At 42.5% G+C, this 27,329-nt stretch overlaps 1 protein-coding gene across 1 annotated transcript in view; it reads right to left on the reverse strand.

Annotated features, from left to right (window-relative positions):
- Nucleotides 1-27,329, reverse strand: part of PARM1 (prostate androgen-regulated mucin-like protein 1) — a 107,313-nt gene that overhangs the window by 24,707 nt on the left and 55,277 nt on the right. Inside the window, exon 2 of the mRNA XM_046655876.1 lies at nt 12,538-13,239. Coding sequence (XP_046511832.1) covers nt 12,538-13,239 — 702 coding nt within the window. The remainder of the gene's footprint in view (nt 1-12,537; nt 13,240-27,329) is intronic.

Below are 27,329 nucleotides of genomic sequence, written 5' to 3' on the forward strand. Positions count from 1 at the left end.
CCAGCCTCTACTTAGGGCAACGTTTCCAAAATTCATACATTCTCAGGTTTTTTGCCATGTCCACACCACCAATACTATTAGTTTCTTAACATGTGTCTTTAAATCAAGTCATAATTTTCTTTAGATACTTACCACATATAGCTTCATGCTAAACAATAATAGCTACGGAATCATGAATTCAATGTGCTATTTAATTCTTTTTTCAAATTCACATTAAAACAAAAATACAGTTTTTATTAGAATAAAGAAAGTTCATCATCTTGCATATGACCCATGTAGGGACTATACTTTTGGGAACACTGTTCCCAGGACACCAGATTCACGAAGAGCCTGGGGGGATGAGATGCTGGGATGAGGGTACATCGGCTGCCCTCAGAGCCCCTGGAAGAGGCCAGGAAGAATGGAGGGCAGAGAGTCCGGGCCAGAAGTGTCAGTGTCAACACCTGCTACTGCTCTAGGGCATGTGGCAGATTCATGAATACTACGTCTTGATGAGGGCCAAACCTGGAGGAAATGTGGCACAGGAGGGTCAACTGTCCTGACTCACCCACTCCCAGGAGCAGCACTGCAGAAATGAACAAGACTCCACTTGTAGGTCCCTGAGGCTAAGCCCTGACGTCTGTCCCTTCACATGCTCCATGGCAGTTTCTCCTCTTCTCATATCTCTCCTTTTAGGAGTGATTCGCAGTGTCTGGCATTATAAGCCCATCATAACTATTTAAAAATTACTTTATATAGTGAATATAATTCAGCCTAGGCTGCATTATAACTTCTACTGGGCTAAGAGAACCACACTTTGACATGGGTGGGCATGCAAGCTCTGAATCAGCCCTACCCCAGATCACCTGGGGGATGCAGGGGGCAGGGTTGGAGGGATTTCTGAAGAATAATTGAAAAAAAAAAAAAGAAGAAGAGAGAATCCTTCTTTTTGTGTTTGTTTGTTTTGGATAAGGAGCTCTCCTTTTCCTCTTGAAAATGCTGATCTATGAGTGTGCGTGGGTCAGCTGTGTCATTTGTCATCTCATTCCTTGACCGGAGGACATAGGTATTTCTATTCAGGAGTCAAGTCAGAAAGAGGAAAACAAACCCCTAAATCTCTCTGCTATCTGAGTATTCTTAATGCAATTAGCATTGAAATTATCAAAATGAATTCCCTGGGGTTTTTTTCTTTTCCAGTTTGGGACAACTAACTGCATGGCAGGGCAGAAGGAGGTATGTGTAGGCTGAGAAGTCGGCCTTTGGAGCTTCTGACTTTCAACATGAAAGGCCAGGTTGAGGATCTCAAGTTCAAAGTCATCACTTTGTGACTGACACATAGAGGGGAGAATGATGTACTATGGGAAGCATGACACTGTCTTGCTCAAGAGCCACCATTTATCTCCATGAAGACTGAAAGAGGTTTTTGGTTGTTGTTGTTACTTCCTCCTTTATCTCTTTAATATTCTAATGATGAAAATGAGGCATGACCATGGAAAAAACAATATGGGAGGGCTGGGGGTGGGGAATAAACCAGAAAAGTTGGCATATGCTCCTTTTGAGATTCATCCAGCCTGCAGGTGAAGGCTCTGCTTTCTTTGGGGTCCATCAGCCTTAGCATGTAAGATCTTAGTATTTTCTTCATTCAGAGGACATAAGCAAGAAGGAAGGGAGGAACTTCTCAGAGCTTGAGACAGAGTCCTACCTCTATTTCCCAAGTAGTGTTCAAGTTTATCATTTGTATCATGGGATGGGGGGAGGAGCAGAGAGTCACAGTTTCAGGTCACGTGTCCCAACACCTTGGCCAAGAACAGTGACATCAGTATAATTCCTGCAGCCCAAGGACTCAGAGGTCTCCAGGGAACCATTAATGTAGCCTTGCCTCTGTGTAATTAATCAAGGCCAGGTAGGAGCCTGCCTTTGGATACTGTATTTTACCAAGTTTTAATTTATCCCAGACTCAGGATCCCAAGGTTTTAGAGGTAAAAACTTGAGAAAGAAAATAATTTCCAAACTTTGATGCCAGTTAAGGGAAAAGGGTAACCTCTAGCTCTTCACTGTCCCCCCTTAGGGGTAAGTGGGGCCGAGGCAAAAATCCCATAGCTCAGCTTTTGCATCCTCCCCATCCCAAGATTTCTTTTCTCCCAGCTAGAAAGCTCCAGATATTTGCACTCTTTAACCCCTTCCATCAGATTGCCCAAGTTTCATGAAAGGGTTACTATTTCAAATGTGAACACTTATTTGTCTCTTTCACACATTTTTGATTATCCTTTTCTGTACTGTGTTATAGGCAGTTTCTTAAATGGATAATTATTACCTAATATTTAAAGTAATAATCCTTTTGGGAGTCTTAAAGTATCTTACAAAACATTCTATTTTTACAAGTTAAGAAAATCAAAGTCCAAAAAAAAAAAAAGGAAAATCAAAGTCTGGAAGAGTCACGCTCTTGTTGGTATTCACATTGAGAGTTAGGTACCCAATCATCATAATAATAAGAGCTAACATTTATTTAGTGCTAACTATGTAAGAGACACTTTATAGCGCAGTACTTTTATTATCCTCATTCCATAGAGGAATAAATTTGCCCGTGTCTCCCATTTAGCAAATGACATTGGTGAGATTTGAACCAGGAAGTCTGATGCCAAAGTCTGTACTCTTAGTAAGCTTCTTGCCTTTCTGGAGTCTGGCTTTGAAATGATCCCATAATTTCTCCAAACAGAAATATAGCAAAGTGCTTTTGATGGCCCATTTCCATGGACTTATTGAGATATTATGACTTTAACCTAAGTTCACCTTCATTTCTAAGCCTGTGGTCCACACCTGAAGGCTGTTAGTCTGATGATAAAAGCAAAATACTGTTAAATAAAATGTTACTTCTTATTGGCCAGTATTTTTCTTTCCTAGGACCTGAGAAACAAGGCATGCTGAGGACAATATCAATTTAGCATCCATTACGTGTTCTCCTAATACAGTATTCCTGACTCAACATTCTACTGTGGGAGTTTTAGATCCTTCTCTGATAAAGATAATGGATTGGCACTGATCCATTCTCACTTTCCTGTTGTTCTTTTGTAACTAAAAAGACATGCTCTTCTGAGTCAGAAGATTCTGTTAAGCGTTCAGTCTGGGTATGGAATCAGGCATACTCCACTTTTCCCAATGAGCCAACAAGCCACAGATTCATTAATGATATCAGCTGTGGTTATAAGTGAACTCCCACTTTCTCAGTAAGCATTTCTAAAGTCACTTTAGTTATAAGTGACTGGTGAAAGTATATGAAACAGAAAAAAAAGAAACTATTCCATGGAGACAGAAACTCACCAAATGTCATGAAAGGTGATGTTGAGACAATTAAAATATGTTGTATTTATGTTCTAAATATGCTGCATAGAGTTGTATTCTACTAGATAACAACATAAATGGTAACAAGTTGATTTTATTACCTCGACATATATTTTTCAAAGGATATTTTGGAAATATTTCAAAACTAGATTAAGATTTAGGTAGTAAAAATAAACCAAAGGAGAAATAAAAGTAGTAGAGATTAAATTGCAGAATAATTTTTACCCAAAATAAACTCTGACAGTTGGAGTTCCTTATGGGAGTTTACTTGGCTTTAGCAAAAATTGAGGGTTAGCCTAAGTTTAAAGCATTGGGCATAAAAGAAAAAATATGAGTGAGGGTTTATAACAATCCCAAACCTTGTCAGCCCTGAAGTCCGTGGGAACCAAAGATAGGATTAGGCATGATGGGAAAAGAGACGTGTGGTGGTGGGAATGGGGGTGGGCAGAAACTCACAGTGGCAACAGAGGGCCCTTGAGGTGGCCTGTAATGATGTATTAGAGAGGTATCTTTGTGTGCACAGGTGTTATGGACTGAATGTTTGTGTCCCCTCCAAATTCATATGTTGAAATCCTAACCCCTCAATGTGACAGTATTAAGAGGTGGGGCCTGGGCCAGGCCTGGTGGCCTAGTGGTTAAGTTTGCCCCACTCTACTTTGGCAGCTGGGGTTCAGTTCCTGGGTGTGGACCTGCACCTCTTGTCTGTCAATGGCCATGCTGTGGTGGTGGCTCACATACAAAAAAAAAAAAAGGAGACGGGGACTTAGGAAGGTGATTAGGTCACGAGAGTGGAATCCTGGTGCATGAGATTTGTGCCCTTATAAAACAGATTGCAGTGAGCTCCCTCGTCCCTTCTGCCATGTGAGGACACAATGAGAAGACAACTGTCTATGAGTGAGGAAGCCAGCTCTCATCAGACACAGAATCTGCCAGTGCCTTGACTTTGGACTTCCCAGCCTCCAGAACTGTGAGAAATAAATGTTTGTTGTTTAAGCCACCCTATTTTTTTTTTTTTTTAAGGAAGATTAGCCCTGAGCTAACATCGGCCACCAATCAGCCTCTTTTTGCTGAGAAAGACTGGCCCTAAGCTAACATCCGTGCCCATCTTCCTCTATTTTATATGGGACGCCTGCCACAGCATGGCTTGACAAGTGGTGCGTAGGTCTGCACCCGGGATCTGAACCGACGAACCCTAGGCTGTTGAAGCGGAATGTGTGAACTTAACTGCTGTGCCACTGGGCTGGCCCCCTAGTCTATGGTATTTTCATTATAGCAACCGGAACAGATTAAGAAAACAGGTGAAGGTGTTTAATTTTTCTTCATTCTCAATTCAAAGGTCAGGATTTCTGAAGCTAACAAAATGTGAGAACTTATGGTCTAAAGCTTGATATTTAGTCATTAAAAGTCATTCATTTACTCATTCATCAAACATTTATTCAGCACCTTTGCTGAGCCAGGCACTGTTAGGTGCTGGGAATGTATTTGTGAGCCCAAACAGACAAGGCCCCAACCTCATGTACCTGCAAAAGCAATGCAAGCAATAAACCAAGAGCCACACTAGTACGTGTATAATCACACGCTGTGAAGAAGAGATAGACCTGAATTGTGACAGTTGGTAACTGAGAGACAGGAGCTGGACTGGGGGCCCCGGGAAAGACTTCCTGAACAGGTGATACTTGAACTGAGACCTGAGGAATGAGTTGGAATTAACTGGCCAAAGTGATGTGTTGTGGGTTCCAGGTAGAAGCGTCTGAATGAGGAAGACGTGTCAAGAGGGAGACCAGTGGGTTCATGGAACTGAGAGCTGCGTGCGAGGTGCAGAGGGTGAGGTGTAGCAGGGTGTGATGAAGCAGAGATGGCAGGCAGAGACCAGATCCTGCATGGCTCTATGGGCTTGAGGATTTCATCACAAGAGCAGCAGGATGCCCCAGAGGGGCTGGGATGCTGGTGGCAGTGAGGCTATGTGTGACCTGATCAGATTTGTGCTCAATCATCACTCTGGCTGCTGTGGGGGAACCCCAAGACGGGGAGACAGGCAGGGGAAGACATGATGGGACCAGTCAGGAGGCTATCACAGTGGCATTACGGCAGCTTTGACTTGAGAGTGAAAGTGAAGAGAAGCAGAAGAAATGGGAGCTGCTAAGAGTTCAGAATCAACAGTTGTCAGTGATGGAGAGGACCCTGGGAGTGAGGGAGGGAGAAGTGAAAAGATGCAAGCATCATTCACTGTAAGAGGCCAGGCCTGGGCATGTGCAATAATATAATACTCGTAAAACTGAGCCTAAGATACAATACTTTTAGGATTATTGCTTCCTGATACATTCTGGGTATTCCAAAAGAATCTGATGAGTAGATGTCCAACATTCTTTTACATGGCCTCCTTACCCATATTTTTAAAATTAAACCATTTTCCCCTTTAATATATTTTTAATATGTCATCTCAGTATGATGGTTATAAACTTACTACAATAGGCATTCTTTACGCCTAAAATTTCTCTATGTATACTTTCAAAGTCTGTCGGTTGTCATACTGTGGTGGCTGTGTGTTGCTGTGATGCTGAAAGCTATGCCGCTGAGAGTTCAAATACCAGCAGGGTCACCCTTGGTGGACAGATTTCAGCAGAGCTTCCAGACTAAGACACACTAGGAAGAAGGACCTGGCCACCCACTTCCGAAAATATTGGCCATGAAAACCCTTTAGATAGCAGCAGAGCACCATCTGATGTAGTGCTGGAAGGGGAGAGGATGGTGCAAAAAGACCGGGCAGGGTTCTGCTCTGCTGTCCACAGTGTCGTGAGGAGTCGGAATCAACTCAATGGCACTAATGCAACAAAAATACTTTTAAAATTATTCTTCCACCTTTTCTAGGAGTTGTTTTTTTTCATTCATCCTAAGAGTTAATCGGGAATAAGGAGACGTGTGGAGAAGAAAGTCCCTTGCAGGTGTAGACACAGAGATGTCTAGATGTCTGTCCCTGCTTAGTGCCCTTCATTTAAAGGAATTTATTAGCACAGTTCATACTGAATGAATATTGGGGTTCAGACTAGGAATTTAAAGTTCAAAGGCCTTCGCCAATTTTCATAATTGTGTGTCCTTCTCTCTGTAATGGAAAGTATAGGCTACATAAGGCCAGTGGACACTTAGAATTTACAGACAAAGAGAATGTCCACTTTGCAACCAGCAGGGTGACTATACTTTTAAAGCTTGCACACACAACAACTGATGATGTTTTGAGTGTCACTTGGTGCCCAATGTCAGTTAACCCCTCAAGCATTTGCTGGGCAGTGAATTGTGCACAGTACCATTCAGTTTAGTTCAGGGAGTCAAGAGCATTCTGTAGTCATAGTTTCCACCCTTGAAGAGCTCTGATTTAATAACACAAGGCAACTCAAATTTAACACATCACCTTTCTCTTTCTTTCTTTAAAAGCAAAACAAAAATTGAAAAATGAAAATCAAAACTCGTGTCTCCTGCACAGCTGCTTTCAGATGGCCGCTACTACCACCTGCTTCTCCTCCCACCAGGCAGCCCCACCCCCGAGACCCAGCCGGCAGCACGTGGCATCTGACTACACCTCATGTAGCTCATTTCCACAGTAGTTTTGTGGCCATCGGTCCTCCCCCAACTTTTCATTTCTACTAAATCAGGTAGGATGAGTGTAGTGGAAGGACCACTTGACTTAGGATCAGTCAGGAGAACTGAATTTGAATCCTGGCCTGTTCACTCAAGTAAGAACTTGAGTAAGTCACTTAATCTCTCTGGGCCCGATGTCACCTGTAGAACAGATAGCATCGAGCTCACCTCACTGGACTGTTCTGAGGATTAGATGAGGGGCCACCTGTGTCACTTGCTAGCCCAATTCTTGGAATATATATATTCTCAGTAGTCTTCATATGAGTATGAATCTCATTTCTTCTGCATAGGAGAATTGTAACAAACAATTTTCATGGTATGATAGCCAAAAGGATCTGAAAGATTGTCTCTCTTGTATTCAGTTTATAGCAAAGCGTCCTTCAAGTCAGAGTAGTTAAGTGACATGATCTCTGAGTGACAATGGCAAACCAGAAACCAGGTATAAACTGGTCTACATGTTTCCAGTCCTGAATTCCCTGCAATTTCCTGCCAGTTGAGTACTCTTAAAATATAATTCTCAGCATTTTCCTCCCCTGATCAAAAGCCTTCAGTGACTATCAATTGCCTGTCAGATGAAGCAAATCATCTCATCCTGCTACTCAGGGTCCTCTAACACTTGTCCTGAAATCTTCCTTCCTGCTTCTTCTGCAGTGGCCCCCTCCACATATCCTGGGATCCACCAAACCAGGCTACTTGCCGTGCTGTGTACATGCTACAGTGCAAACTCCATGAGAGAGGGGACTGTCTTATTCACGGCTAAATCCCTAGTGCCCAGCCAGATGACTGACTCATAGGAAAAGCTCAATAAGAGTTTCTTGAAGATGGTGGGCACTATGATAAATATAATAATAATAATAATAATAGTATTCAAAATAGCGAAATAGTAATAATAATAATGATAATGAAAGCAGTAAATAATAGTAAAATAACAATCATAGGTATCAATTGAGCCATAGCTCAATAGCCACTAGGATGTAAATTTATCATCTCAACTAAACCTTACAATCCCATCATGTGGATACTCTCCTTATCCCATCTTACTGATGAGAAGGCCAAGGCTCAGAGATTAAATAGCTTCCCTGTTATTAGTTGACTGACTCTTTCATTCATTTATTCAACAAATGTTATTAAGGGTCTACCGTGTGTTGGGTTCTGTTCTAGGGGATGCAGATGTAACCTACATCTTCCTCTTTGTGGACAAGTCCTTGCTTTCATGGAGCTGACAGTCTAGTGGCAGAAAACAGACACTCACTCACCAAATAAACGAGATAAAGTCAGAACGTGGTAAATGATCAAAAGGAAAACAAAGCAGCGTAAAGGAATCAGCCGTGATGGGCTTAGTATTTCAGACAGGGGTATGAGTAAAGGCTCCTAAGGAGATGACAGCGAAACAAAGTCTTGGTTGATGAAAAGGAGCAAGACATTAAAGCCCTGGCGAGAAAATATTTCAGGCAGATGGAACAGTAAGAGCAAAGGTCCTGAGGCAAGTGTCCTCAGTATGCTCAAGAAACAACAAGAGAGCAGTGTGTTTGCAGGTGAAAGTGGAGGAAGGTGAGAGCAGAGAGGCAGGGCGGGTTCAGATCATGCTGAGCGTGGTAGGCATGACACAGACTTTGGCTTTTGCTCTGATTCAGAAGGAAAGCAGTTGGAGTGTTAGAGCTGAGAAGCGACAGGATCTGTCCCAGGTTTGAAAAGGATCTCTCTGGCAAGGCTCTAGTGAGATCAGTCACAGGAATATTAAAGTCATACACTGAGAGATGACAGGGCTGAGAGGAGATTGGGCTCTGATGGACTGGATGTGGAGTAGTGAGAAAGAAAGGAGTCTAGGATTAGTCCAAGGTTTGTGGCCTGAGGAATCAAAAGAAGAGAGGGAATGACTGTGGAGGAGCAGGCTGAGGGTTGAGGAAATCAGGAATTCATCTCATACATGCTAAGTGTGAGATGCTGGTGAGCCATCTACGTGGAGATGATGAGTTAGTTGACAGCTGGCTATACATGTCTTTAGTTGAATGAAACAACACAGGGACAGAATTTTATATCTCAGAGTTACCAGCATATGGATGGCATTTTAAGTCCTGAGACAGGATGAGATCATCTCAGAAGTGAGTGTGGAGAGAAGAGGAGAGCGTGAGAGAGGAGGGCAGTGTTGGTGCAGGGCTGCTCCAGTGAGGAAGGTGAGGGGTGAAGTTAGGCAGCTGAGACTCAGAAGGAGCGTTCAGCCAGGCAGGGGAAGAACAAGACAGATACATTCTGGAGGTCAAGTGGAGACAGTGCTTTAAAGATGAGGACAGTGACCATCTGTGTCAAATGCTGCCAATAGGTTGGGTCAAGCCAGGCCAAACAATTAACCCCTACACGTGGTACTGTGGAGGGCACTGGATACCTCGACAAGAGCGATTTCTGTGTTTGCAGCTGCTGGGTGGACTCCGAACCCAGGCAAGTGCAGCATTAACTACTTTGCCATTGGTTCCCAACCTTTGCATGCAAGTGGCTGAATCTTCCTTGCCCTGTCTCTCCTTAGGCTCAAATTTCCCTGCATCTCCTACAACTCAGCTCATGTGCTCCATCCACCGTGGAACCTTCCCTAATCCCTCTAGTTAAATTTAACTGCCATGGCATTTGCCTTGTTTTAGAATTATTCACTGGTGACTATGTATAGATTTGTTGAATGAATGAATCCTTGGATTAGTAGAAATATGCTATGTGAACTCACACAGAATAAGACAAAATGCCAAATAAAAGCGTGGTATTATTACTGCCACTATTAAGGCAGCACAAGAATTTCTAAATGAGAACATCACCAAATAGTAATCTGGGAGCACAGTGTCCCAGGCTGCTGCTTGGTCTGCTGGGCTGAGCAAGGAGCAGGGCAGCAATGCTGGTGCTCAGAGAAGACTTGACTGTAGGTTCAAGGATTTGGGCTCTGGGTCCAGCTCTGCCACTGGGCGGTGTGACCTTGGGTGAGGCACCCCAAACTTCTGGGATGTAATTTCTTCACTTTGAAATGAACAGATTGTTATCACATCCGCTCAAAGATCCTTCCACCTATATCGGTTCATTGTCAAATTAGAAACTAACGAGTGGTACTGAGAGCTGCTTATGTCAGTTCTCTCTACTTAAACTACAAAATCTCAAAGAACAGCTTTTAGACTTCTTATACCTCTTTGCATCATGCACAGGGGCTTGGTAGATGCACAATAAATATTTTCTGATTTAAGAGATCATAAGGGATAAATCCTCTTTGGCCTATGAGATGTGCACTGGCCTGTGCTCAGTGATCGCCCTCTAACCTGCCACATCTCTCTCTTCTCGAGTCGTTCAATCATTCCTTCATTCATTTACTCTGGAGTTGCTACTGGGTGCAATACTGCCTAGAACTATAAAGGTTCAGGATCCAGCTTTGTCACTAATTTTGTGTCTCTTGACACACGGTCTAAAACAGAAGCCAGAACATTGGAACAGGACTGTCTTGGATAATCTAGCCCATGAAACTAGAGTACTTGTAGAAAGCAGTAAATTGCATCAGATTACAAAGATTTTCGCATGCCAAGCTCAGCATTTGTGCTCAGGAAAATTAATCCACCATGTCTAGGGTATCTTGGAGGGGGCAGAGAGTGGAGAAAGGGAGATCAGTTAGAAAACTAAAGGAGCAGTGCCATGTTGTTGGTGGTAAGGGCCTGAACTAGGAAACAAAGAAGCTATGGGGGTCACTGCCTGCAAGCCTGAACTTTGATGGCACCTTTGTTAGGGACCATCTTTAAGACACTGAGTTAAGTCAACACCCACTCTGCTCCAGGTACCTAGTCTATGCTAGAGATGTTCCCTGCATGTTGGGAGCACAGAAAGTACCAGGCAGAAAGTGGGGGCCTGGGGGTTGGAGTAGAGACAGACAGAAAGTACACATTTAAATGCAGTGTGATAAGTGCTGGCCGGAGGTATAACCAGGGTGCTAATGGGGATGGGGGCTGCACAGAGGAATCAGCATTTGAAGTAGGTGTGCCATATTTTTCCCTTTTGCCTCTCCAGATCCATTTTCCATCCTTCTCCACTTTGTTCTCTGACCTGCCCTCCAGGAGGCTGACTTGTATGGATCACATTAATGGGTTTCCCTGTCCTTGGCTTCTGGCTGCATATCTGAGGGAAGGGGGTGAGCGAGGACAGATATGGATTCCCTTCACTTCCAGGAGGTTAGCCTTAGGTTAGCTGTGCCCCTCAACCAAGAGTCACTATTCCTCTCGAAGTGGTGCAGTCCACAAGACTCTCTCCTTCTGGGTTCTGGTCACTATTCTCTCCTCCTAGACCTGACTCATAACAGCTCTGCTGTTATGATCCCCTGTGGTTCCCCTCTACCCCAGCCATACACTTTGTAATTCATTCCTTTGTCCCAATTTGATTGTTTCCCTCTTTCTTGTTGGGACTCTCACTGATCTACTGGGCCTTTGCAATAAGAAAGTGCAATTCTTTGGGACTTTATCCCCTTGTAAACTGTGAGTTCTTCCGTGAGGAATCATGGCTTGTGAATCTTAGCTCTCTCTCTCCCCACCTCCACTGTCTAACAGAGTTTCCATTCATGGTAGTTGTTTATTAATTGTTTGTTAAAAGGTGTTAATTTCTCCTCAGTCATAGCCATTCCTTTGACCCCAGCTGGTCACGCATGGCTTTGTCTGGAATATTCCCCTCTCAGTCCACGGCCCTGGGAAGGGGCCACAGTTCCATTTTCTTCCTTCACCTTCTGGCTCTTCCCACCTCACTGCTTCTCAATCAAGAGGCCAAACGCTCCCACTCAGGCCTTTTCCTGCCCAATACCCTCAAGTCCACAGTCTTCACGTCAATGTTAGATGCATGTGACCTCAGAGAAGACCCTAAATCTCTCTCCACCATAATTTCCAAGATTGCAGGACCGAGATAAAAATAATACTAACTTCAGAGGATTGCTGGGAGAATAAAAACAAATGTGACGTCCTGTAAAATTTACTGTCTTTCCCATGAAATGTATCAGTGACTATAAGAATAGGCAAGTTCTCTACACCCCCGAGCCTACATGAGGTTCCATGAGGTAAACACCTTATTTCTACACTGAGCAGGATAATAATAACACGACATTTCCTGAACACTTACTTCCTGCCAGGAACTGTTCCAAGCACTCTATAAATCATCTCATTTAATCTCCACAAGATCTGTGTACGATAGAGCCTCTTTTGTCCCCATTTTATAGGTGAGGTAAAAAAATGGGAACAAAGAAATGAAGTAACTTGCCCAACGTCAGGAGTCAGAATTGAAACCTGGGAAGCTTGACCAAAAGCCACGCTGTTAATCCCTTTGCTTATATGGTCTCATTCGTTTACATTCCCTGTGACATATGTGAAGACAAATCATAAAGACTGGCCACAGTTAATGAGATAGTATGTGAAAATTGCCAAGTGACTAAAAATAAAGTTTACATTCTTGTGGAAATTCTCGTGAATTATAATTCAGCTCAGGTGTTGCACTCCAAAATTCAAACTTACTCAATTGATTTGGTAACTGAACTGCATTCTTAACAGCTCAGTGTAGTCAAGAACCCTAGCGTTCTAGACCGAGACTCACCTGAACTCAGTGCATGCTCCACTTCCTGCATGATCACCACAGAGGAGGTGGTGGTCTCCATGTCTAGGAGCACACAGGTCACTATGGCTGGCACAGTTGTTTGGGGTGTTGTCTCTGTGGGCACTAGCTCAGCTGTGGCATGTGAAGTGGGTGTGTGGCTAGAGCTGTGCTCCTCCACTGGGGACTCTGGTGTGGTTGGGCCTCCTGTGGGCTTCGTGCTGGTCTCAGTGGAGCTGTAGTTGGTGCTGATGGAGGCAGAAGGAACCTCTGGTGGTGGTGAGGTTGACAAGGGTGAGGGTGATGAGGCTGGAGCCTGAGGGGAGGTGGGTACGGGAGACTCAGTGGTGGACTGAGACCCTGTAGCTGGCACGCTCGCTTCAGGGGTGCCCGAAGTGTCTTCGGTGGGCGTGGGTGTTAAGTGGACCCCACCACTTGTTGGTGAGGGGTCTGGGTTTGTGCCTTCCCAATTCGAGGTTGGGTTGGTGGTTTCCTCTTCTCTGGGCTCTATGGAAACGTTCTTGGGGAGTGGAGCTGTCTGGACTGATGCTGTAACTGGGGGCACCGAGTTGCTGGACGTGCCACTGGTAGGGGAGGCAGGAGGGCTTTCTGGAGAGCTGATCCAGACGGCTGTCGGTGGGGTAATCTCCTCTGGCAGAGAAACAGGCAGGCGAGCTGGTGTAGGCATACTCTGGACCCTCAGTCCTGTGGAAAAGCCAGTACAAAAGTGGTTAATGTACGGGAACCTGAGAGGCAAGGCTGTGTCACGTATTTCCACAGGTCTTTCTCATTTTGCATCATGCCTCTACAATTGTGAAGGTGACTTTTTAAATATTTTCTTCTCACTAATTGCCCTCTCCTCCCTTTGTAACTATCAGTAGGAACCAGCCTGAAGGCTCAGCAGGAGCAAATAGTGGGTCAGTCAACACAAGTACAGCCAATACATGGATTGAACTATCTTGTCATCTGCTTGCTTAAAACCACGCCCTTAAAAAGTGAGACCCTCTGGGAACTGACTTTATGGGAATTTGTCTGGACTGTTGAGGGGCCTGCTTCACAATGCTGAGGAGATGCCCAGGGTATGTGTTGGGGGAGGGGAAGGCATGGCTGGTGAGTGTGTGTGGTGACTGGCAGGAGAGGAGGCAGCCTCTGCAGAGGTCCCTCAGTCCTGCCTCACTCCTGCCATTGCAAAGCTAGAACTGCTCACTGATTGGCTGTTCCCCATCAGGGGAGCTCACTGATTGGCTGTTTCCTAACACAGGTGCTCACTGATTGGTTGTCCCCTGCCCCAGAATTATGCACAGGGATGTGAGGGCTATGGGCTTGCCTTTATGGGATGAATAAACGTGTGATCACATTCCCTGTGGAGCAGGAAAGGAGGAAGGTCCCAGAATAAAAGCTGAGCACAGGAAGAAATTTGAGGTTTGAACATATTTTCTGAGACTAGCACCTAGTTATCCCAAATTCTAGCCTGGGGACTTTACAATCATTTTGCCACATAGTCTCTTTTATATTTTATAAAATTTAGTTAGTTTCCTTCCTTTCTCCCTCCATTTATTCATTTAGTTTAATTAATTAATTAATTAATTATTCAAGTATTTAATAAATGGCTTCTACATGCTAGCCCTCCGCTAGACACTGATTTTATGATTTCACTTTTTTTGTAACACATCTCTTGATTGCCTCCTCATACCCCTGACCACTCTCCAACTAGCTTTCCCCTAGTCAATTCCATCTCAGAGGATGGCAACCCCTTTCACTCAGTTATTCAGTTAAAAACTGAGACGCCATCGTTGATGCGTCTCTTTCCCTCACACCTCACATCAAATCCTTCAGCCAATCATGATGATTCTACCTTGACAATATATCCCAAACCAATTACTTTTCACCTCCTCCTCTATTATCTCAACTTCACTGGGCCACCAGTCACTCGCCAGGACAACTGCCAGTGCCTTTTAATTGATCTTCTAGTTTCCAGGTTTACCCCTTTCTGTCTGCTTTTTACATAGCAGCCAGTATGATCTTCTCAAGTAGTAAATCAGATCATGTTCTTCAACTGATCAAAACCCTCCAAAGGTGTTCTGTTGTACTTAGAACAAAACCTAAAACTACTGCCCCATGTCATCCCATGTTCTCCTCAGTGATCCAGTTGGTCTCTCCTCAACTGTCACCTCCTCCTCAGAGGAGCCTTCCCACACAATCCTAACTAAAATTATTTCTACCCCAGCCCCTTGCTTATTTTTTAAAATATTTTTTGGAATTTTTTGCTGTTAAAATACACATAACACTATTTACCATTTTAACCATTTGTAAGTGTACAGTTCAGTGGCATCAAGTACATTCTCATTATTGTTCAACCATCATCATCATCTACCTCTAGAACTTTTTCATCTTCCAAAACTCAAACACTGTACCCCATCAAACAATACCTCTCCATTCTTCCCTCTCCCTAGGCCCTGGAAACCACTATTCTACTTTCTGTCTCTATGAATTTGTCTGCCCTAGGTACTTCATATAAGCAGAATCATACAGTATTGTTCCTTTTGTGACTGGCTTATTTCACTTAGCATAATATCCTCAAGGTTCATCCACATTATAGGACATGTCAGAACCTCCTTCCTTTTTAAGGCTGAATAATATTCCATTGTATGTATACACCACATTTTCTTTATCCATTCATCCATCGGTGGATACTTTGGTTGCTTCCACCTTCTGGCTATTGTGAATAATGCTGCTCTCAATATGAGTGTACAAATATCTGTTTGAGATCCTGTTTTAAATTCTTTGGGGTATACACCCAGAAGTGGAATTGGTGGATTGTATGGTTAATTCTATGTTTCATTTTTTGAGGAACTGTCACACATTTTGCTCATTTTGTTTTTCATAACAAAACCTGGTCTTATTCACTGCTGTTTTCTCCAAGCCTAGAACAGTTCCTAGGTCATAGTAAGTGCTCAATAAGTACTTGTGGAAGGAAGTGAGGAAAGAAGAGAGAGAAGGAGGGAGGGGAGGAGGGAGGGAGGGAGGGAAAAAATGAATTAACTTAAGAACTTGATTCAAAAATACTCCAGCATCTCTCTTCTACATATCACTTAGTATGACCACATTGCTAATAGCTGCCTCAGGGGTGGCTGCCTACTGGTGTTATCTGAGGGAGGAACTTCACTTAAAAAGGCAACCTCACCCTGTCATTCCACCATAACATATACCTATGCCTGATGTCTTGTTAGGTCTTCAACTATTGAACCCTCCATACTCTGAGGAGATTTCCCTGAGGGGAACATATAGGTAACAGCCAACCACGATCAAGATTCATAAAGAATAAAACATGGGCTAGATTCTAGCATGGAGGAAGGGGGAAAGAGGAATGGAGAGGCCTTCAGGCACTTAGGATAAACTGCTTACTTCATTCTGCCAGACAACCGATTCAGTAGCTGATGGAAAGTCTTGCTACAGAATTTATACTGGAAACATAGTTTTCTCATTACTTAACTGAATTTAACATTTGGATTGTTATCAAAGTAACTGGTTTTATTTTATTTAAAAGGAGTTGGTCTGGTCCATAAACTATAGGAGAGTTACTCTCCTAGTAAACAGGAGGATGGATCTCTCAAATCAGGCCACATAATAGTCCATGTTGCTCTGGTGGACTTTTGGCAGCTGTGAAGTGTCAATAATTTCAGGATGAATACAGATCAAGAGATCTTTGAAATATGGAAAAAACAACAATTGGGACAAATATTATTAAAACACCGGATCTTCATATGTGACCTTTGGAACTTTTGGACCTGGCTCTGCACCCTGGTAGCTCCCATGGCTCATTAAAGATTTGAGGCCAAAAAAAAAAAAAATGATAATGTTTAACAGCTATTCATAGTATCAAATAATAGATGGGGCAGATGGAGGCGGCGAGAGCCTTAGTCGAGCAGAGGTAGCCAAGTCAGTCTTCGGAAGCCTGAGATGAATGAGGAGTGAATCATATACAAAGGAGCATTCATTCATTCATTCATTCAAGCTTTTATTGAGTAGCTTCTATGCACATGGCTTGCCCTCAGAAAGTTCACTATCTAGCAGGAAAGAAAGCACACCCGATTTCATGTCATATGATGTGATAAGTGCCTTATGGAAGTGAAAGCAAGTTTCATTGGGAGCTGTGAGGAAAGATGAATAAATTCTGTATGGGGACCATGAAATGTAAAAAAGATACAAAAGTCATTTTCAAATGACATTTAGAAAAGTCAGAGAAGAGATGGCATTTGAATTGGTTCTGAAAGGATGAGAACACACAAGATGCCATTAAGGTATATGATGTTCAGGGTGACACTTGCATTGTCATTTCCAGTGGAGCTAAAAGCTGTACCATAGAAATCATTATAGTGCTGAAAATGACACACTCCAGGAACTGGTTTTGTTACTGGAGACATCCATTTTCTTGTTTAACTCTAATATACCTTTATAACCTACCCTTCCTGCTTCCAAGGAGGTCTGGAGGTGGTCATTCATTTTTCATGGCTGCTTACAGGGTACTTAAAGTACTTTACAGTCTAGTTCAGGCAATTCCTACTTCTAACAAAACAAAAATGCACGAAATTGTGTGACAACACTGGTTATCTTCACTTGAACAAGGCATTAAAAGCCTCTGCTTTGCCTTATTTGATGGTACATTCCATATTGCTCTGGCTGCAGGAGAGTGGGTCTTCTTTCACGTGAAGCTATTCAAGGCTCAGGTGCCATGACTATCCTAGAGAATGCCTGCTGTCCTAGTTGGTTCAGGCTGCCAGAACAAAATACCATAGACTGAATGGCTTTAACAACAGAAAGTGACCTCTCACAGTTTGGAGGTTGGGAAGTCCAATCAAGGTGTGGGCCAATTCAGCTTCTGGTGAGAGCTCTCTTCCAGGCTTGAAGGCAGCTGTCTTCTAACTGTGTCCTCACCATGCATGCCCATGGAGAAAGAGAAAGAACAAGCTCTCTGGTATCTCTTCTCATGGTATCTCAAGGTTCATCCTTGTTCTACCATGACGGCCCCTTGTCATGACTTCATCTAAGCCTATTTACTTCCCCAAAGCCCCATCTCCAAATACCATCATATTGGGGATTAGGGATTCAACATTCAGAATGACTGAGTAATAGTCTCAGGAAATATCATTTCTGCTTTCTTATATGTAGGACCTGTGTTTCCACAAGAAAACCAACTGAATAAGTCAAACAGGTAAGGATGTATACTTCCTCAGGATTTCAAAGAAATTTTTAGAGCTAGAGAGGGCCTAACTGATAAGTGAGTATAGCCCCCCATTTGGTAAATGAGGGAACAGACACAGAGAGGGGAAGTGATGTACTAGAATTTACACATCTAAGAGGAGGAGCTGGGCAGTGTTGCCTGGAAAGAATCATGTAGGGACAGAGTTAGAACTAGAAATTCCACCTTCTGACCCTCCCACCCCCACAACAATGAGACCCAGCCTCAAAAAGGCTGGTGGAATGTACTGTAGCAACCACCCTTCCAGAGTAAGCAAGGAGGAGCCCACAGGAGACTGGACAACTGTAGAAGTTAAAATAATATAGTGCCCCAATCTGGTATCAAAATGGCAGCGTAGGTGGACTCTGAACTCACCTCCTCCCAATCATCCCTGAGAGAGAACTGAAAACTGGATAAAAAGAACTCCCACAATAAGAGACAGTGCTGACTGAGGTGGGAGAGGCAGAAATTCCTTTCTGGAGAGAAAAACACCAACTTCTTGCTGTGGTGCTTCACAGCCAGTTGGAGGCAATCCCAAGGTACAAAGTCTTCCCTAGAGGAGTGGGAGCTCTGAGGGGGGGAGTGTTACCACAATAAGTAGCTTTTGGACTCAGCACAACCAAGACAAGTGTCATAACATCTGGCTTTTCTGGCTATTAACAACAATGGGGAATACCCCCAGAAAAGTTATCAGATGTAAGAGGAAAAAAAGCCTGCTCTTAAGGGGCCCACACACAAATTCACCCATTTCCAAAAGCAACCTAAAATCACCAGAAAGAAAGGTGTACAGTCTTCTGGTGAAAAGAGACTCACTTGATAGGCCCTGGGTGCATCTTGATGAGAGGTGAGACCTCCCAAGATTGGGACCACCTCCCCAGGGACTGAGACATTGGTGGCAGCCATATTGTGACCTAGTATAGGCATGCTGACACAGATGCTGGCAGAAACCACTGGAGCTTTTTGCCTTGCCTGTTCAGGGGTCTGCCCCACCCACTAGAGCACTGATTTAATCCAGCTCAGCCAGGGCAGGCAGCCTGCCCTAGGGACTGGCTCCACCCAACAGTGAGCCATTGGGCAACTTGTGGGCCCACATAGGCAGGGTGCTTGGAACCTCTGCAGCTGGGTCAGTGGGTCCATGTCTGCAGGGCAGGGCATGCATGAGGGGTGGGCCTGCATTGGGACAACTGAGTCTGCTTCAGGGGGTTGGGGTGTATGCATGGGGCAGGACTGTGTTGACTAGGTGTGCGGTGCTGTGGGCAGCAGGGCTTGTCTATTGCAGGAGACTTGTGCTTCTCAAACAGCCACATAGGGGATTGGCCCTATCTTCCAAAGCCTGAAACAAGTGGGTATTCCCATGCCTGGGGCTGGTCCCACTCAACCGCAATCCTGAGAGAGCTGACAACAGCCTTACAGGCCAGAGGTGTACAGCAATTGCAAGCGCCTGAGCCTAGCAAACAGCCACAAGGGGGATATACTCACTTAACAGAAAGACTGCAACAGGAATGTGCTATTAGACCTTGCAGCCAATTGTTCTGGGCCTCTCCATGCCCAATAGTGACCGAAGGGATCATAGCAGCCACACACAGCTGAGCATTACAACCAGATGGCCAGGGGGACAGCCTAGGCTCCCTGAGCACCTGCAGCGAGAGCAACCCCGCCACAACAGAAGGATACATGCAACTCTCACAGGGGACACCCCTGGAATGTTTGGAACTTGTGACGAGAGAGAAGCACATTGCTGGGCCTCATAGGGTATCTCCTACATAAGGCCACTTCTCCAAGATCAATACATAGCTGACCTACCAAATAAATATATATAAGCACAGAGAAAGAGGCAAAATGAGAAGGCAAAGGAATACATTCCAAGTAAGGAAACAGGACAAAACCACAGAAAAAGAACTAAACAAAACAGAGATAAACAATCTACCTGACAAAGAATACAAATTAATAGTCATAAAGATGCTCACTGATCTTGGGAGAAGAATGGATGAACTCAGTGAGAACATCAATAAAGAATTGGGAAATACAAAAAAGAGCCAATCAGAAATGAAGAATACAATATGAGAAATGAAAAATTCACTAGAGAGGTTCAATAGCAGAGTAGACAATACAGACGAATGGATCAGTGAGGTGGACAAAAGACTAGAGGAAACCACCCAAACTGAATAGATAAAAGGAAAAGGAATTAAAAAGAATGAGGACAATCTAAGGGACCTCTGAGGCAACATCAAGCACACTATCATCCATATTATAGGTGTCCCAGAAGGACAAGAGAGAGACAAAGGGGCAGAGAATCTATTTGAAGAAATAATAGCTGAAAACTTTTCTAACCTAAGGAAGGAAACAGACATCCAGGTACAGGAAGCACAGAGAGCACCAAACAAGATAAACCAAAAGAGGCCCACAACAAGACACATTATAATCAAAATGTCAAAAATTAAAGATAAAGAGAGAATCCTAAAAGCTGTAAGAGAAAGACAACAAGTTATATACAAATGAAACTCCACAAGGCTATCAGCTGACTTCTCAGCAGAAACCTTACAGACTGGAAGGGAGTGACATGATATATTTACAATGCTGAAAGTAAAAAACCCATAGCCAAGAATACTCTGCTTGGCAAGGTTATCATTCAGAATGGAAGGAGAGAGAAAGAGTTTCCCAGACAAGCAAAAACTGAAGGAGTTTATCACCAAAAAACCAGCCCTGAAAGACATGCTAAAGGGATTTATTTAGGTTGAAAAGAGAAGACCACAAATAGGAGTATGAAAATTATCGAAAAAAAAGCCAACCCCACAATAAAGTCACTGGTAGAGGCAAATATACAGTAAAGGTAGCAGATCAACCATCTATGAAGCTAATATGAAGATCAAAAGACAAAAGTACTAAAATTATCTATTTCCATGATAAGAGAGTAACAGATACACATACACAAAAAAGAGGTTAGATATGGTATCAAAAACATAAAATGTGGGAGGAGGGGAGTAAAAGAGTAGAGCTTTTAGTAAGAGGTAAAGCTAAAGAGACCGTCAACTTAATATAGATTGCTACAGACATAGGTGATATATATATATATCACAAATATATACATATATATGTGATTACCTCATGGTAATCACAAACCAGAAACCTATAATAAATACACAAAAACTTAAGAGAAAGGAACCCAAACATAATACTAAAGAAAGCCATCAAACCACAAGGGAAGAGAGCAAGAGAAGAAGAAAGGAAAGGAGAACAACTAAAACAGCCAGAAAAAAAAGTAACAAAATGATATTAAGTACCTTCTTATCAATAGCTACTTTAAATGTCAGTGGACTAAATGCTCCAACCAAAAGGCATAGGGTGGCCAACTGGATAAAAAAACAAGACTCATGTATATATGCTGCATACAAGAGACACACTTCAGACCTAAAACACTCACAAACTTAAAGTGAAGGAATGGAAAAAGATACTCCACGCAAATGGCAAAGAAAAGAAAGCTGGGGTAGCAATACTTATATTAGACAAAATAGACTTTAAAACAAAAACTGTAACAAGAGACAAAGAAGGGCACTAAATAATGAGAAAGGGAGCAACCCAACAAGAGAATATAACACTTGTAAATATCTATGCACCCAACATAGGAGCATCTAAATATATAAAGCAATTATTAACAGACATAAAAGGAGAAATAGGCAATAACACAATAATAGCAGGAGACTTTAACACTCCACTTACACCAATGGATAGATCATCCAAACAGAAGATCAATAAGGAAACACTGGCCTTAAAGGACACATTAGACCAAACAGATACTAGTAGATATATACAGAACATTCCATCCAAAACCTGCAGAATAAACATTCTTTTGAAATGGACATGGAACATTCTCCAGGATAGATCACATATTAGGTGACAAAACAAGTCTCAATAAATTTAGGAAGACTGAAATAATACCAAGCATCTTTTCTGACCACAACAGTATGAAATTAGAAGTCAACTACAGGAAGAAAATCAGAAAAGCCACAAATATGTGGAGATTAAACAAAATGCTACTGAACAGTGATTGGGTCAGTGAAGAAATCAAAGGAGAAATAAAAAAATACCTGGAGACAAATGAAAATGAAAATATGACAGGCCTACCTCAACAAACAAGAAAAATCTCAAATAAACAATCTAATGGTGTGCCTAAAGGAACTGGAAAAAGAAGAACCAACAAAGCCCCAAATCAGTAGAAGGAAGGAAATGATAAAAATCAGAGGAGAAATAAGTGAAATAGAGACTAAAAAAGCAAGAGAAAAAAATCAATGAAATTAAAAGCTGGTTCTTTGAAAAGATAAACAAAATTGACAAACCTTTAGCTAGAATCACCAAGAAAATAGAGAGAAGCCTCAAATAAATAAAATAACAAATGAAAGAGGAGAAATTACAATGGACACCTCAGAAATACAAAAGATTTATAAGAGAATACTATGAAAACCTATACATCAACAAATTGGATAACCTAGAAGAAACAGATAAATTCTTAGAATCACACAACCTTCCAAAACTGAATCAAGAAGAAATAGAGAATTTGAATAGACCAAACACTAGTAAAGACATTGAAATAGTAATCAAAAACCTCCTACAAAATAAAAGTCCAGGAACAGATGGCTTCCCTGGTGAATTCTACTAAACATTCAAAGAAGACTTAATACCTGTCCTTCTCAAACTCTTCCAAAAAATTGAAGAGGAGAGGAAGCTTCCTAAGTCATTCTAAGAAGCCAACACTACCCTGATACCAAAACCAGACAAGGACAACACAAAAAAAGAAAATTATAGGCCAATATCACTGATGAACATCAATACAAAAATTCTCAACATAATAGTAGCAAATTGAATACAACAATACATTAAAAAGATCATACACCATGATCAAGTAGGATTTATTACATGGATGCAGGGATGGTTCAACACCTGCAAATCAATCAATGTGATACATTAACAAAATGAAGAATAAAAATCACATGATCATCTCAATAGATGCAGAGAAAGCATTTGACAAGATACAGTATCTGTTTATGATAAAAACTCTCAATAAAATGGTATAGAAGGAAAGTAGCTCAACATAATAAAGGCCATATATGACAAACCCACAGCTAATATCATTCTCAATTGAGAAAAACTGAAAGCTATTCCTCTAAAAACTGGAACCAGACAAGGATGCTCACTTTCACCCTTCTTATTTAACAGAGTATTGGAAATCCTAGCCAGAGCAATCACACAAGAAAAAGAAATAAAAGGGATCCAAATTGGAAAATAAGAAGTGAAACTGTCACTATTTGCAGATGACAGGATTTTATATATAGAAAACTCTAAAGAATCCACCAAAAACTTTTAGAAATAATAAAGGAATATGGTAAAGTTGCAGGATATAAAATAAACATACAAAAATCAGTTGCATTTCTATACACCAACAGTGAAGTAGTAGAAATAGAAATTAAGAATACAATCCCATTACAATTGCAACAAAAAGAATAAAATACCTAGGAATAAATTTAACCAAAGAAGTGAAAGATCTGTACACTGTAAACTATAAAACATTGTTGAAAGAAATTGAAGAAGCCACAAAGAAATGGAAAGATAGTCCGTGCTCTTGGATTGGAAAAATTAACAGTTAAAATGTCCATACTTCCTAAAGCAATCTACAGATTCAACGCAATCCCTATCAAAGTTCCAACAACGTTTTTCACAGAAATAGAACAAAGAATCCTAAAATTTATATGGCACAACAAAAGACTAGAATAGCCAAGGGAATCCTGAGAAAAAAGAACAAAGCTGGAGGTATCACATTCCCTGATTTCAAAGCTATAGTAACCAAAACAGCATGGTACTGGCACAAAAGCAGACACATAGATGAATGGAATAGAATCGAGAGCCCAGAAATAAACTCACACATCTCTGGACAACTAATTTTTGACAAAGGAGCCAGTAACATACAACAAGGAAAGGAAAGTCTCCTCAACAAATGGTGTTGGGAAAACTGGACAGCCACATACAAAAGAATGAAAAGAGACCATTATCTTACCTCATACACAAAAATTAACTCAAAATGGATTAAAGACTTGAATGTAAGGCCTGAAACTATCAAACTTCTAGAAGAAAACACAGACAGTAGGCTCTTCAACATTGGTCTTACAAGCATATTTTCATGTACCATGTCTGATCGGGAAAGGGGAACAATAGAAAAAGTAAACAAATGGGACTACATCAAACTAAAAACCTTCTGCACAGCAAAGGAAACCATCAACCAAACGAAAAGACAACCTAACAATTGGGAGAAGATATTTGCAAACCATATATCTGATAATGGGTTAATATGCAAAATATATACAGAAGTCATACATGTCAATGATGAAAAAACTAACAACGCAATTAAAAAATGGGCAACAGATCTGAACAGACATTTCTCCAAAGAAGATATGCAGATGGCCAACAGGCACATGAAAAGATGCTCAACATTACTAATTATTAGGGAAATGCGAAACAAAAGTACAATGAGATATCACCTCACTCTCATTGAAATGGCTATAATTAACAAGACAGAAAATAACAAGTGTTAGAGAGGATGTGGAGAAAAGGGAACTCTCATACACTGCTGGTGGGAGTGCAAACTGGTGCAGCCACTATGGAAAACAGTATGGAGATCCCTCAAGAAATTAAGAATAGAATTACCATACCATTCAGCTATTCCACTGCTGGGTACTTATCCAAAAAACATGAATGTGTAAAGATATATGCACCCTTATGTTCAGTGCAGCATTATTCACAATAGCCAAGATTTGGAAGCAACCTAGGTGCCCATCAAGGGATGAATGGATAAAGAAGATGTGGTTTATATACACAATGGAATACTACTCAGCCATAAAAAAGGATGAAATCTTGCCATTTGTGACAACATGGATGGACTTTGAGGGTATTATGCTAAGCAAAATGAGTCAGAGGGAGAACGTCAAATACTGTATGATCTCACTCATAAATAGAAGATAAAAACAGCAAACAAACACATAGAGACAGAGATTGGATTGGTGGTTACCAAAGGGGAAAGGGAGAGGAAGGAGGGCGAAAAGGGTGATTAGGCACATGTGTGTGGTGATGGATGGTAATTAGCCTTGGGGTGGTGAACGTGACGTAATCTACACAGAAACAGAAATATATAATGATGGACGCCTGAAATTTATATAATGTTATAAACCAATGTTACCACAATAAAAAAATAATGTAGTGCTCCATATACCTTCCCACCCAGAGGAGAGCCACTTTCCTTTCAAGAAAAGAATTACTTATAACATTTCCTTGAGGAAATGGCAGAGTAAACAAGAATGAAGAAATTGAATCCATTAATCTCTTAATTAGAGGTGAATGAGCCTTGTTCCAAAACAGAGTGACAATGCCAGGTATGCTGTGCCCTGCCTGGTCAGTGACAGACCCTCATGCCTGAAATGAATTAACTCAAGGAAGGAAATCTCTCAGACTTGGTCCAAATGAGAGGTCTAGGATATGATGGTCAACTTAATCTTAAATTCCTCCTTGTGAGTTTACAAATGGCAGCCTTTTCTGAAGTTTGGTCAAGTGGAAGCTCTCCTTTGTAAGAATGGCTGACGGACTGTTGTTCAGAAGAAAAGTAGATTCTTTGTTGGTTAGAAAATTATTTGTTTCTTGTCCTTTATGGGAGAGACCAATACCATTTCTATTTCTTTGATGTATGAAAGAACTGTGTCTGGCTTGACCCAGGTTTCCTGCCTTGTCAGGAGGAAAGATCTGGGGGCTGATGGCTGGGACAGGTAGGTGAGTTCTCCCAATGCTGAGAGGAGTTACAGGATATTCCAGGGTAGAGAGTCTGCATTCTGCACATGTGCTCTCGCTTCCTGGCCCGACTGGGTGTCAGGAATACAGGTCTGCAACACTGGCAGCCAGTGGACAGTGAGTGTCCTGAACTGTCACCCCTTCCTGGGTTTCCTGAGCAGCGACCTGGGCCAGCACCGGAGTCCCAGCAGCCTGATGTCCTGTGCTGCTCATCTATACTCCCCCCTCCCCACCAAACGTCCTTTCCTGCCCTTGGCTTGTCAAGGACCGGAGAAAACACATGACAAAGCTTTGGCAAATTCGGTGAAAATCAAATGCAGTCAAGCCCTCTCGTTGCTGCCAAGTCGGCTGAGTGTTGCCTTTGCCTGTGGTCTCTGTGGATCATGCCAGGCCTGCCTGGCAGAGGCCCCAGAGCGCTGAAGGTCTGCACACTGAGTGTTGGCTAAGGGTTCCTCCACACAGCCACCCTGGGAGCTTCTTACAAGGCCAAGTGGACCATATCGCTCCCCTTCGAGGGCTGAGGGGAGGAAAGCCTGCCCTGGCTTCTCCCTCTACTGAGGATAAAACTTCGAATCCCCACTGAGGCCTAGAAGGCTCTCCCTGATCCGGCCCCAGTCTGTCCAGCCTCACCCCCCGACCAGGCTTTTCCTTTATTGTATTCCTTCTGCCTAAACAGCTCTTCCTCTTTTCTCTGCCTGATTTACCCCATTCATCCTTCCAGTGACAGTTTAAGGGCCTCTGCTGCTTCTCCTGCTAAATCCATCCCCCGACCCCCAATCCCTTATGTGCTCAGAGCTTCTTGCATCTTAACTTCATAGCACAGAAACTGGCATGTAACTATGTAACTGCTTATGGGATGCTCGGTTAATGCATGCCCCCGCTTCAGACTAAGATTCGTGTGGAACAGGGACCATAGTGGATTTGCTCACCATGTATCCTCATTGCCCATAGTAGGACTTCACATATATATATCTCTCTTAATGGAATGGGTGAGTAAGCTGAGCACCCTGTGAAGGGCACCGTGCTGAGCACTTTACGTGCATCATCTCATCTAATCATAATAACTGTTCTTATCATGGTTTCACAGATGATGAAACAGAGGATCAGAAAAGTTAAGTAACTTCCCTAAGGTCACATGGCTGTTCCATGGAACGGCTGAAACTTGAACCTGAAACTGTCTGGCTCCAGACTAACCTTTAACCACTCTACTGTATTCCACTGGGAAGTGAAAGGGTGTTTTTGAAGTCTAGGCCCCACGTTCGTAAGGCAATCAATCACCAGTTTTCCTCCATTTCCCCTAATAAATTCTCTTGTGTGGGCCACTACAGTGATCTTTAAAAAAATTAGCTGATATACAAACCCTTTTCCTTCCCTTTAATCCTGTTACAGGCTCCCTAAGGTCCTCAGGATAAATCCTAAACTCCTTGGCTAGCACTTAACACCCTTCAGGATCTCCTGACCACCCCCCCACCCACCCCCCACCATAAGCCCTGCGATTTCAGCAATCTGAAGCAGCATGTGTGTTCCCTGACTGTGCCTCCTTGCTTTTGCATCGCTGTGCTTCCCAGCTTGACTCCCTTCTCCTCAGCCCAATTCTGAGAACTCAAGAGCCTCCCCTCTATGAAGGATTCTCCAACTTGACCAAGCCCTTCCCTCTACACGGCAACAGCCCTTCATACAGACTTTAATTGTAGCCCACATTAGATGTAGTCATAATGCCTTTCCATGCTTG

This window comes from Equus quagga, chromosome 3, assembly GCF_021613505.1.
Source record: "Equus quagga isolate Etosha38 chromosome 3, UCLA_HA_Equagga_1.0, whole genome shotgun sequence".
Taxonomy (NCBI): Eukaryota; Metazoa; Chordata; class Mammalia; order Perissodactyla; family Equidae; genus Equus; species Equus quagga.